Raw genomic sequence first — 13,227 nt, forward strand, 5'->3', positions numbered from 1 at the left:
GGAAGAGCCATGAGGAGCAGCCTTCATGGAAGGCCAGGAAGAACATCCTAGAAGGCAGAGACTGTCCGCTGCTGGATGGCCTTGCGTGAAACACTCCCAGGAGAAACACGCCAAAGGTTCTGTTTCAGGAAGGGCTTATTCTGCAGACCAGGTAGGACCCGGCGTGGAAATGAGGGCATTGTTAACGCCGCCACCCATCCTGCTGCCACCCTAGTGGCTGGTGTGAGCACAGCCACGGGAAGGAGATGAAACTGAACAGAAGGAAGGCTGGGCCGAGGGAGGGACGGCAAGTGTGTTTCAGGCTGTTGAGAGTTTTAAGTAGTGAGGATTCTCTAGGCTACACTTGCAGGCAGGCTGCCTTTGTCTCTTAGGTGGGTTTTTATTATTGTTTTGGCTTGTTTGTTTTATGCTAATAAAGTTTTGGCCTAGTAATATAAAATATGCTACAGTGATTCCTCCCTGCTCTCTAGAGCATACTGTCCAGTTAATTGGCTTTTCCTTTTATAGAAACCTAAAGTGTTAACTGCAAAGGGGTACGCCTAGGGAATGTAAGAGTGGCTAAGACCCACAGTCAGCAAAGATAACTTATACCTTCTCTTTAAAAACTTTAGAAGTAAACGTAATATATTCTTGTTATAACCAGTTAAAATTAGAAAATACAGAGAGAACATTTTTGTTGTTGTTGTTTTTTTTTGTTTTTGGTTTTTCTCCGGTACCGGGAACCGAACTCACGACCTTGCGCTTGCCAGGCAGGCGCTTTTGCCGCTGAGCTAAATCCCCAGCCCCCAGAGAGAACATTTTTATTTGTGTTATGTTTCAAACAAAAATTTTGATATCCCTAAATTAAAAAGACAGAGCCCCATTATTAATACCTGTGTGTATGGCCTTCATACAAAGTGCAAATTTTGTTGAAGCCAAACCTGTGTCAATATATATAGAACACTGTACATTATTTCAAGTGTCTTTCTTAATTCTTTGAGCCTAATGTTATCGCCTCAATGTGCTTTGAGGCCTAAAAGCTAATATTAGCCCTAGACTGGAGCCATGCCATTTCCAGAAGCACTCCATGCTGAGTTTTGTACCCAAACAGTCCTATCATCCAAGATCCTAGAATTCTGTTATGTAGGAATATCTAGATCTAGTACAGCTCTTGACTGAGGCTAACAGGCCACTCACCTTGCAGTGGCCTTAGTGGGTGGTTCTTCTAGCTACTTACAAGCGGTGGCTCTGGAGTAGGGCTGCTGGAATTGGAACTCGAGCTTTGACACTTGATTAACTGTGATTACAGCCATAGGCAGATCAGTTAATTCCTTTGTGCTTTAGTTCTCTCGTCTATAAAAGGGGGTTAATGGAATCTTATCTCCCTCAACTATTGTGATGATTAAATCAAACAGTAAAATGTATAGTCGTGCAAAAAATACAGTACTTCTGATGTACGCTAGCACAGCCTTATTGCATTTAATGTTGTTATTCTATTGTCGTGAAGACTGAAATATTTGAAAGTCCTGCAGATCAAGCTGAAATCTGTTTCCAATCTTTAACTCCAATAGCCATCCAGAAGAAACTCCAACCTTTCTCTACTTGCTACCCTTTCAGACACTGGCCAGGTAAGGACACAAGTATGAATGCATGTTGTAAATTGTCACGTTACCTACAGTGGAGTACCTAATAGTATCGTTGTATTATGGCCCACATTATAATTATCTAACTTGTGCCTTCTGCCTGCCACATTTTATCTGTTTCAGGCTATCTTGTGTTTCTTCTAGTAGTCTTCACATAATAAGATTTTTAGATATTTAACCATCTTAGTTGCCTTCCTTGGGATCCACTCTAATTCATTCAAGTCTTCTTTAAAATTGGGCTTTCTAGGAATTGACTTGGTCCTGTACGTGCAGGGCCCAGAGCAGAGACCTGGCTAGCGCAGAGCATAGTGAAACTCGTGCAGAGGGAGTGTAACATTTACCTCCATGTGCCTCAAAAGATGTAGACTTTGTTAATGAAGTAGAATATTCTTCCAGCTTGAAAGAATATTATCATTCTGTAGACTAAAGTACCTTTTTAGATGAACTTCTACTAAACTTGCTGAATATTTTTTTTAAAAACTTGCATTCACTTATTGTCTCACCAGATGTTTGTTGAGTCCTCTTCTTTTGTCAAGCCCTGTCCCACATGCTGGGGATATAATGATGGGCTTTATCTTTATCTCTATTATCTTCCAACCCCTAGCCTCATCTGTTGATAGTTTTAGATTCTAGTTCTATCTGACAACACATTAATGATGTCTCTGTACTTTATGGCATTTATAAATTGTATGAACATGCATTCATTGTCTTTTCCTAACTTAATTTTAAAACAGTATTGCAGTAGTGCTAAGTATAGGGCCTGAGGCATGCAAGCAGACTCCCTTCTGTGAGGCAAACATTGATCTATCTATTATTTAACATTCTTTTAAAACATTTTTATTTGAAAATAATTATGAACCCAGGTAATTATGGATACTACAATGAAATGCACAAAGCAGTCCCATGTATCCCTTCCACCAGCTTCTTCCAAGGATAACATCTTATATAACTATCATACACTATCAAACCTAAGCCTGGTGTGGTGGCACACGCCTGTAATCCCAGCACTCGGGAGGCTGAGGCAGGAGGACCTTTGCGAGTTTAAGACCAGCCTGGGGTACAAAGTGATCTCAAGGCCAGCCTGAACTGCATAGCAAGACCCTGTCTCAAAAAGACAAAAAATAATATCAAACCAAGAAGCTGACTTAGAGCCAGGCCTGGTGGTGCATGCCTGGAATCCCAGCTACTTGGGAGGCTGAGGCAGAAGGATCACCAGTAGTACAACCTTGTCTCAAAATAAAAATTAAAAGAAGGCTGGGGAGGTATGTAGGTCAGTGGTAGAGTGCTTGGTCAGCATATATGAAGTCCTGGGTTCGATCTCTAGTGCTTCAAAAAAAATTCAAAAAAATAAAATCCATGGACATTATCAAGGACTCAGAGGGGAGGGAAGGAGAGAGAGCATGTGTATATACACACCTGAGTGTGTGTGTTGGTGTGTACAGCTTTGTCACATACGTAGTTTTGCGTAACTAGCACCATAATCAGCATATGGGACTCTTGTGCTACCCTTCTCCTCCCCATCCTTACCCTTGGACAACCACTACTCTCTGCTCTATCTCTATACTTACATTATTTCATGAATGGCATATAGATGAAATTGGGCAGTATGTATCCTTTTGAGATTTTTTTTACTCAGCATAATTTCCTTGAAGTTCACTGAAGTATTTAGCAATAGTTTGTTACATTAGCATTTTTTGAATAAGGATATTTAGTCATAAATCAGCCCACTTGTATAATAGTCTGGGAAACACCTTGCTTACTCATGTGACTGCATTCCTTAGAGAAAAAGAATCTTTAATGACATATTGAAAGTCAAAAACAGCCAGTGGCATTACCTTGATGTACTGTTCTCACGACCTGATCCTTGCTCGTAGCCATCTGTGTAGACTGTTTTTTTCCCATCAAAATCAGCAATTTTTGCTTTCTGAGACGTTTCAGTAATGTTCTGGCTTTGAAAGCTGGGCCGCTAGTTGTCAAACTACAGTTATCCATTAGCTTTCCAGTTTGCCATTCTTTTCAGAGATCACTAGCAGAGGCTTCTGAATCAGGAATGTAGCTTATCTTAGTACTGTACACTGTACTTTCCCTGGGCCCACAGATCGAAATTCATTTGAAATGCCTGCCATTTTCCATAGCTCAGTGTCTGTTAGGGTCTAATGAACCCTTATTCATGTTTGTGTTACCATTTCCAGTTTGAAAAACTGTTCCTATCATTTAAGATGGGATAGAAATAGAAACAGTCATTCCACTGGTGTTACTGGTTGCACACTTGTGTGTGTGTGTGTGTGTGTGACTTGTTCACATATATCTTCTACTTAGGGTAGATGATCTTATCTTGAAAAATCTTGCACCTGCTGCAGTTGCGTTACTTCCTGTAGCCTACCAGCATATTTTCTGTGTAACTACAATGCATTCTTTAGTCATTTCTCTTTTCTTTCCTTTAAGATCATGGGCATTGATAATATTATGAGACTCTTTCCTCCACATCTTTGATTCCTCTTAGACATGAGTCCACTTCAGGGTCACTGTGGTGTCCTGTAGGAATTCTCATTCCCAATATCTTGGTAATGTGTTTGAGCCTATCTTTTTTTGGTCCATGATTATTACACAGCAATATGTAACATAACATGGCCATATTTCCTAAAATTTCTTTCACTTCTACTTTTTCCGGTCAGTTCTTCTTTCTTGGCCAAACTTAGGGTTTGTAGTTCCTCTTTGCTTCCTCAGCATCCTAAAGGCTGAAGTTTCCTTTTTATAGATTCATCATAGTCCTTCCCCTTTTATAAGCGTGTCGTTCCCTGGCTGGCACTCCCTTCTCAAATCTCCTGTGCCTTCTAAAACTCTTGTTTTGTGTTCAAGAAGTGCTCATGTATTTGCAAGCATTTTTTTTTTCTGGAACTCTTCCCCTTGATAATACTGTTTTCTTCACAACCCACTTAATTGGAAGCCGCTCATTTTCCAATAATTCCCCAATCTCAAGCAGGCTTCTGGGGCCGCAGTGCTGTGCAACAAATTTCCTTTTATCTTATTCTTTGACATGCATGTTATCAGGTATTATGCCAGCTCTCTTCATTGGCACAGACCAGGATCTGGGCTACTAGCGCATGTGCTCTGCGGCCTCTGGTACCTATGCTGCCCCAACTCCTAGCATTGTCCGGATCACCTCAGTGGTCACACTGGTGCACAAGCAGATGTGCTTGCCTATTGCTTCATTTCACTCTGCCTCAGCAACCGCTTCACATGGCCATACTGATTAATCCTGTCAACATCTGGAACTGTTCTACTTCTGAAATTCAACTTTTCAACTAAAACCTCTAGCTTTACACATCTGTTGTTCTCTCCTTCTCACAGAACCTCATGGACCTCATCAGCATGTCTAGTCCGTTCTCGTTTCTTCCTGACTTTCAGCCTTCTGCTTTAGGGTTTTCTCCGCCCAGTAAGCATTTCCTACCCCCACTCGGCCCTGCCAGCCATTTGATATCAATTTGCACAGTATCCTCAATTCCCTCACGTCTCTCTTATTCCACTGCACCTGCCCTGCCAATCCCCAAACCTAGATGGACTTGAGCATCTGTTTTCTTCTGTCCTGTTCCCAGGCCACTGAGTAAGTACTAGGGAAATTGCCTCACCATGCTGTTTATATCCATGACCGAACTGTGATTTCTAACCACAGCTGGATCCTCAACGGCTGCTCACTAATCCTTTTTTACACATTCCTAGTTGGTTCTATTCCAATTTCCCACAGCAACTGTTCCATTTGCTTACCACACCCCTCCAGCCCCTTAATTTAGACCTCTCTGTCCTGGCCTCTTCTCAGCAGATAATCTGGTTACATACTTTCTTGCAAAGAGAGCCCATGGGCCACAAAGTCTCTCTTTCCCTCTAAACATTTATTTCCATGGTTACTTTTATCTTTATTCTTTTTGTATTATCTTTTCCAAACTAACTTTTTTTCACTATCCTCTGATGCCTTCTTTAAGGTATTTTATTCCATTAATCACCTCCCTTCTTTCTCTAATATCTAGTATTCTCAAGGAGCTCATTTTCCTCTACGTATAAACACATGCAAGATCTCCCCTTTTACTCTCCCCTGCCCCAGTGTTGTTAGTCAGATCAGACTCACAGACTAATAGGGTATCTTTTTCTTCCCGTTATCTCAAAATATACTGAAAGAACCATCTATATTTCCACATCTTTCAGTCTTTCATCTTTCAGTGACTTGGCTTCTGTAACATTCCTTGTTCTAAAAACTGACCTTTCACTGGTCGGCATGTTTCAGATTGGGTAGATTATGTGCCCTGAGATACAGAGAACAGAAGTGGGAAGAGGGGTGTGCGTGTGCGCGTGTGTGTGCGCGTTTGTGCTTGGGCGTGCGAGGCTGCTGGTACCCGTTTAGAGGGGAAAAGAAGTACAAAGGATGGGGGAAGAACTCAAGGCTACACCTTTCTTCCAGGGATGTTCATAGTGTGATCCAATAACCACACTACTTCCTTCTCTTTGCCTTTTATTCTCAACCAAATGTTACCATGTGTCTACCTTTATTACAAATGGTAGTGATCAGGATGTTGATGATGATAATGACCACCTTTATGGATATCTACTCTGTGCCATATACTGTGATAGATATTTAAATACATTATAACTTTTTATTTCATTAATAGTTTCATGAAGTAAGTGATGCAATACTCAGTTTACAGATGGACTAGTGGAGGCTCAGACCAAGATTTTGACTAAGATCACATGACAAGTATGAGGCAGCAGAGGGAGTTCAACACAAGTTAGCTTGGCTTCAAAGCACTGTTCTTTAAAAGCTACAATATTGCTGGGAGTGGTGGCACATACCTTAATCCCAGCAGGCTGAGGCAGGAGGATCACCACGATTTGAGGCCAGCCTGAACTACATAGTGAGACCCTGTGTCAAAGAAGAAAAGTACTATTACCTTCTATGACCAAGTGCCGGAAGAGACCTCACCAGCTCTTGATGATGTTAACTGTGAAATTACATTTGCTTTATTGCACTATAAGCACCTCAGTGACATTGTGACTAGTACACTAGTACTGCTTGAGTCCTGGGTGTTCTTTCTAGCTCTTCCTCTGTTTTCTCTTGAGAACCATGGGCATCCCTTCCCCTATGGATTTTTCTTTCTGTGTCACATTTGGTGGTATTTTCTCTTCTTGTAACATTTCATTTTAAGTCCATAGTCAGCACAGTAGTCAACCTCTAGCAATATCATTTCTTCTTTGCCTTTGTGAAATTTCCTCCATCCCTTACCAGAAGTCTATCATTTTTGAGATACTGAGTGATTTTCCAGGAAACCACATCCTATTCTTCAGTATCATCAAAGTAGCAAGATACTCATTTCCCACATCCTCCCTTCCAGTCAAAAGTCATGACCTTTGACAGGAAGAAGAGGCAAAAAACTTCCACTGCCATTAAGTTCTACCTAAGCATTCATAGCCAGTATAAATACAGTTCAGGTTTGTTTTGTTGTTGTTGTTGTTGTATAATTTGGCCCAAGATCCAATGTCTGCAGGATTAAATGGGTAGTGGAAGATGCATAGCATCCATGCACATCTCACGGAAAGAGCAAAAAAGGTCAGGAATGTGAGAATCAGCTGGAACTGAGAAAGCAAAAGACAGCTCCTGCTGTTAACTGGGCTGAAAATGGCACAGTTAATAGGAGGTATGGTTTCTTCCACAGTCATACAGCAACTGGAAGATGACAGAAAGTTCTCTTTCAGAGACTATTGCTTTTTTTCTTTGTTTTTTTCCTTTTTTCTTCATGTTGCTTCACACCCTAGTCCTTCTGTTTATTACTGGGGATTCCCAATTGGTGAGCTTCTCTTACCGTATAACGGACCCAACCTCTAGTTTATCCCTGCTTCTGCTAATCCTTCTCCTAGTCCTGCCTCAGAAATAGTTACCGGTCCAGAGTGGATCCCTGCTTTCCTTAGGCCCTCAGAATTCTTCAGAAACCCACAGAAGCTTCCTTCCGCCCTTTCATTGAGCAACTTCCCAAGGTTCCTCTGAAGTGTCATCCCTGATGACAAGTGAACAAATTTGAATTTGTCAGACAGTAAGCTTGTCCTTGGTGCTTTTTGGCTAAGTGACATTCTCACTTTGGTCTTTCCCAAAATGAGAATTTCACCCATTTAATTTTAAGCCTGGCCCAGTCCCATATTTCCTGCCCTGAGAATGAAGATCTCAACTCTTCTTGGTTCAGCCCAGGTATAGTGCTGGTAGCAGATTGATATGGTGCTGTCTTATGTTAGGAGCAGTAGAATGAGCGACCAATCCAGTACTGCAATGATGTTAAGGTCTTGGCATAGCTGTGCCTATACTATTTATAGTAGTCAAAGGAATGTAGCACCAGTGACTCCAGAGGAGCTGAGAGGTTAAGGAATCAAGAGACATAATTTGGCTTTAAAGATATTTTTAAGCAAGTATTTGAATTGGAATGGGGTAGGGGGCAAGAGAAAATGCTCCCGGGTAGAGCAGCATGACTTGTGTACAAGGGCGGAGCAAGAATGAGCGAGCCGTGTTGGAGCAGCAGCCCTTCCTTTGAGCCCGGAGAGTTGAAGAGCAAGAATGCTTACATTTTTCTTTTCTGTGAAATATGTGATTGGAGGCTAGAGAGAGGGTGATTAGGGTTTCAGACAAGACTGCTACAACAGATGGCCCTCCCGGTAATGGCAAATGAGTCTAGAAAGAAGGAGGAACAAAATATCCAGCAGGACAGAGTGGTGACCGCTTCTAATTTACAGCATGCTTTGTGCAGAGAACTTTAAATGCTCTATATCCATATGTATACATACGTACTCTCTCTGTCTCTCTCCCCTCTCTCTCCATGTATATAATACATGTACGCACAATATACCCACATAGATACATAAGCATATGCATAAACTAGGCAGCTTCTTTTGAAGGCACTTGTCCCCTGAGGAGAGGATGCTTTCAGCTTTTACTCTCCTGGATATTTCTCCCTACTTGATTCTGGTTTTATATTTGGACAAAGGGAAACTGATATCTCTCCTTAGAAGGCATCTCAGGACAAATATTTCAAACAAGGTCCATTTTGCCCCCAACAAAGGAATGACTAGTGAATTAATGATAATTTAGAGTTATGTGAAGACCTGTGTTGTTTTTCCATGAGATCGTTTAGAGTATTAGCACCTTATTGCTGTTTGTGGGCCATGTTTAGGTCTGCTGTCTTTCTTGTTATCAGGAAGAAATTCTAAACAGTGCCTGCATTGCATTATCAGTGTGGCTCCAACCAAAGCCTTAAGTCTGCCACTTTTCCAGGAAGCTAGCCGCATTCTTATCTTGGTAAATTCATTGAAGTTGGTTAACCGGTTAGGTGGTAATTCTACCTCTTCTGAGGCAGAATTCGCTATTTGGGTATGATGCATATTGTATTTTTGTCTGACTGTATAAATAACAGTATTAACTATGGTAAATTTGCTTTGACCTGGAAGGATATTTGACCAACAGCTATTTATTGAGCATCAACGATGTGCCAGAAAATGTTAATCAGTGTTTGAATAAAAGAGCTGCTTTTGGTTCATCAGAGAAGTAAGCTACTTCCAAGACATGTTCTTTAGAAAGGAGGAGGAGTATAGGTAAGAGAAAACTTCACACGAGGAGTATAGGTAAGAGAAAGCTTCACCAATTGTGATCGTAAGTAAAGCCATTGTATTTTGGTGAAAAGTGTAGCTTGAAATAAATATTTGTCAGTTACAGTTTTAATGCACCAATATATTTATTGTTTTACTTAAATAAGATGAACTCTGTGCTAGGCTCTTTGCTAAACACCATGAAACTATTAACTCACTAATCACCAAGACAGCTTTACAAAATAGATACTATTTTACTTCTATATTATAGATTAAAAAACTGAGTCACACAGAAGTTCATTACTTTGTCCAGGGTTACATGGTTATTAAATCATGATATTCGGGGTTTTTTTTGGTGCTGGAAATCGAACTCAGAACCTCATGCTTGCCTGGCAGGCACTGTGCCACTGAGCTGTATACCTGGTCCATGATATTGGGGTTTGAGTAGAAGCAGTCTGTTTATAAGTCTGTACTACCTACACTAAGCTGCAAATTGCTTCTTGCCGAGGGGCCCTGTATGGCTAGTTTGCTTCAGTGGGTATATCATGTCCCTTGAAAGCTTGCTTATACTGGTGACGTTTTAATCAAAAGCCTTTGTCCCAGTATAAAGATCTTTTTCTACTCACCTCTAATCCAGACTATGAAAAATTCTGAACTGATGGTATGTATTCTTAAATTTGATTGGATTATTTTTGGCTAGCTTTTTAGAGTACTTACTGTGTGCCAGGCATTTGCCTCCAAGACTCATTCTTTTGACTAGCATGTTGTTCAGTTCTCCAAGCCTTTCTCTTTTCCATTGCTTTTTCTTTTTTTTTTTTTTTTTTCTTTTTTTTTTGGTTTTTCTCCGGTACCGGGAACCGAACTCACGACCTCGCGCTTGCCAGGCAGGCGCTTTTGCCGCTGAGCTAAATCCCGAGCCCCTCCATTGCTTTTTCAAAGGCAGACTCAGACAGACTACATGAGATCCCTTTATCCTGCCTCAGCCATTAGGGGCCGAGTCTCCAAAGCTTAGGGAAAACCTTTCCTGAAGTGTGTCAGTCTGTGAAAACACTGAAAGTTGTATCAACTCCAACAAAATATATGTGCTCCTAGGGTACCCAGCAGGATTGAAATAGGTTAGCCAAAAGCCTTATGTTGCTTATTCCAGTTGGAAGATAAACACATGAGGTCATACTTCTCAGCTTAAAGTTGAGCATTTAAGTAGCAGAGGGCCTGGAAGATCTGCACGGAGTTGGTCTGATAATTTCTGAGAATCTCGGTTCTGCTTTGAGAACATGCAATCTTTGTCAGCTTTATTAAGACGTAATGACGTATGATAAACCAGTATACCTTTATGTAGGTTGTATTTCATTTCTCTCAGCAGTGTTTTATAGTTTTCAGTATATGTACAGGCCTTGGATATCTTTTGTCACATTCATCTCTGACGCTATTTAAAGTGCTATTTTTATTTTTGTTTGTTGCTAGTACTGCATGTAGAAGCAGTTGATTTGGATGTGCTAACCTTGTATCTTGCAACACTGCTGAACTCACAAGTTTCAGTAGCTGTTTTTGTAGAAGAAGTTTCTATCTGTTCTTAGTTTGCTAAGATTTTTTTAAATGTTAGAAATGAATGTTAGATTTTCTCAAATGTTTTTCTTTGTATCTACTGTTGTGATCATACAGTTTGTTAAAAATCTTTTAATATGGTGAATTGCTTCTTTTAAGACAAGATCTTTATGTAGCCCAGGCTGGCCTTGAACTCATGATCTACCTGCCTTGGCCTCCTGGGTGCTGGGATTATAGGTGTGCAGCACCCACGCTAGGCTTATGTTGATTTTCAAATGTTAAATCAGCCATACATTCCTGAGATTAATACTGCTAGATCTTGATGATCAGTTTTATATACTGTTGGATTTTTTAAAATTCTGTTGAGGATTTTTATAGGTATGCTTGTTGAAAGTGTTAAGGATCTTCAATTTTCCCCAAACATCTTTGCCAGGTTTTGATATCAGAGTAATCCTGGCCTCATAGAGTGGGTGGAGAAAATTCTCTCATCTTCAATTTTTTGAAATAGTTTGGTGGAACTTTTGTTATTTTTTCTGTAATTGTTTGCTAGAATTCCCATATGAAGCCAGCTGGACTTGAAATTTTCTTTGGGGAAATACTTTCAAGTACAAATTCAGTTTCTTTAATAGCATATTGTATTCATGCAATCTATTTCTTATTTAGTCAGCTTTGGTAGTTTGTGTGTCTTTTTATAGAATTTACCCATTCTATCTTTGTTTTTAAATTCATTGTAACAAAATTTTTCACAGTATTTTCTTATAGTTTTGAAAATTGCAGAATATCCCCTTATTCCTGCTAGTGGTGTCTTGTCTCCTCTCATTTTTCTTTGTTCAGGCTGGTTAGAGATTGATTACATTTTCCTATCTTGTCAAAGAATCAGCTTATCATTTCCCTGTTTTCTTTATTGTTTTCATGTTTTCTATCTCACTGCTTTCCACTCTGATCTTTAATATTTTATTTTTCTTCTTACTGTGGGTTTCACTTGCTCTCCTTCTGTAATTTTCTTTCTGTAAAAGCTGAGGCATTGATTTGGGACATTCTTTTCAAAATAAGAGTTCAGTGGTATAAATTTTGCTTCAAGTACTGCTTAGGCAGCATTCCATAATTTTAAATATAATGTATTTTGATTTTCATTCAGTTCAAAATACTTTCTAATATTTCCTTTGATTACTTCTTTGATTCATGGGTTATTTAGAAGGCTGTTAATGGTTGCCGAATATTTGGGGGGGTTTGCAGCTGTCTTATTTAATGCCATAGCAGCCTAAGAACACACTCTGTATAATTGGAATTCTTTTAAATTCATTCAGAAAACATAAATTCAGTCAGACTTGCTGTATGGTTCAGAAATTTTGAAAAGAATGTACATTCTGCTGCTCTTGGTTGGAATGTTTTATAAATGTCAGTAGGATCCAATTGCTTGCTAGTATTTTTCAAGTTTGCTATATCGTTGCTGCTTTTCTGTTTGTTCTCTCAGTTGTTGAGAGAGTGGTATTTATTCCTAAGTATTTTATATTTTTGGTGATTATTTTATGTGATTATTTTCTTAATGTCATTGCAGATTGTTCATTGCTAGTGTATAAAAATGTGTGGTTTTTTTAGTTACTCAAATAAAAGTTTAATGACTTCAGTTCAGTACATCTGAAAATGTGGTGTCGTTAAACAGCATTTCCTGCTAAATGTCAGTGTTAGGAATTTATCAGTTTTTGTTGGTAGTTCTGTTTGTTTTTGCTTCATATATTTGAACCTTGGTTGTTAGGTGCTTACAAGTTTAGGATTATTATGTACCTGTGATGAATTGTCCCTTTAATATTATGAAATGACCATTTTTTATTCCTAGTTATAGTCTTTGCTTTACACTTTGATATTAATAAAGCTTTTTCAGTATTTTGATTCCTACTCATGTACTGTATCCTTTTCCAGTCCTTTACATGTAATTTATTTGTGTCATCTATATATGTGTATATATATATATATAAAATGCTACTAAGAACATTCACATACAAGTTTTTGGGTAGACGTGTATTTTTCTTTTTCTTGGCTCTATACCTAGGAATGGAATTTCTAGATTATGATAACTCTCTATGTGTAATATTTTGAGGAACTGCCAAACCATTTTCTAAAGCAGCTGTAGCATTTTACATTTCCACTCACATTGTGTGAAGGTTCCAATTTCTTCTCATCCTTGCCAACACGTGTTATTGTCTATCATGAGGTATCTTTCCATTTATGTAGGTCCTCTTTACTTTCTTTTAATAGCGTTTTAGAGTTTTCATAGTATCCATTTTGAATTTTTTCTCAGAAATTTATTCCTAAGTATTTTATTATATTTGATGATTATTTTATATGATTATTTTCTTAATGTCATTTCAGATTGTTTATTGCTAGTGTACAAAAATTCATGGATATTTTTAGTTTTTTTTTTTTTTTTTTTTTTTTTTTTTTTTTT

General features: G+C 39.0%; 1 protein-coding gene across 3 annotated transcripts in view; it reads left to right on the forward strand.

Annotated features, from left to right (window-relative positions):
• The window catches only part of Clcn5 (chloride channel, voltage-sensitive 5), a 179,365-nt gene that overhangs the window by 19,903 nt on the left and 146,235 nt on the right, over positions 1 to 13,227 (forward strand). For 2 of the 3 annotated variants that reach the window (XM_013508170.1, XM_013508169.1), the window contains exon 4: positions 1,551 to 1,607. The exons of the other annotated variant lie outside the window; for it this stretch is intronic. In XM_013508170.1, the coding sequence (XP_013363624.1) occupies positions 1,551 to 1,607 (57 nt within the window). The remainder of the gene's footprint in view (positions 1 to 1,550; positions 1,608 to 13,227) is intronic. 3 annotated transcript variants of the gene reach the window in all.

This window comes from Chinchilla lanigera, unplaced genomic scaffold (genome assembly GCF_000276665.1).
Source record: "Chinchilla lanigera isolate Chin_1 unplaced genomic scaffold, ChiLan1.0 scaffold00142, whole genome shotgun sequence".
NCBI classification, from domain to species: Eukaryota; Metazoa; Chordata; class Mammalia; order Rodentia; family Chinchillidae; genus Chinchilla; species Chinchilla lanigera.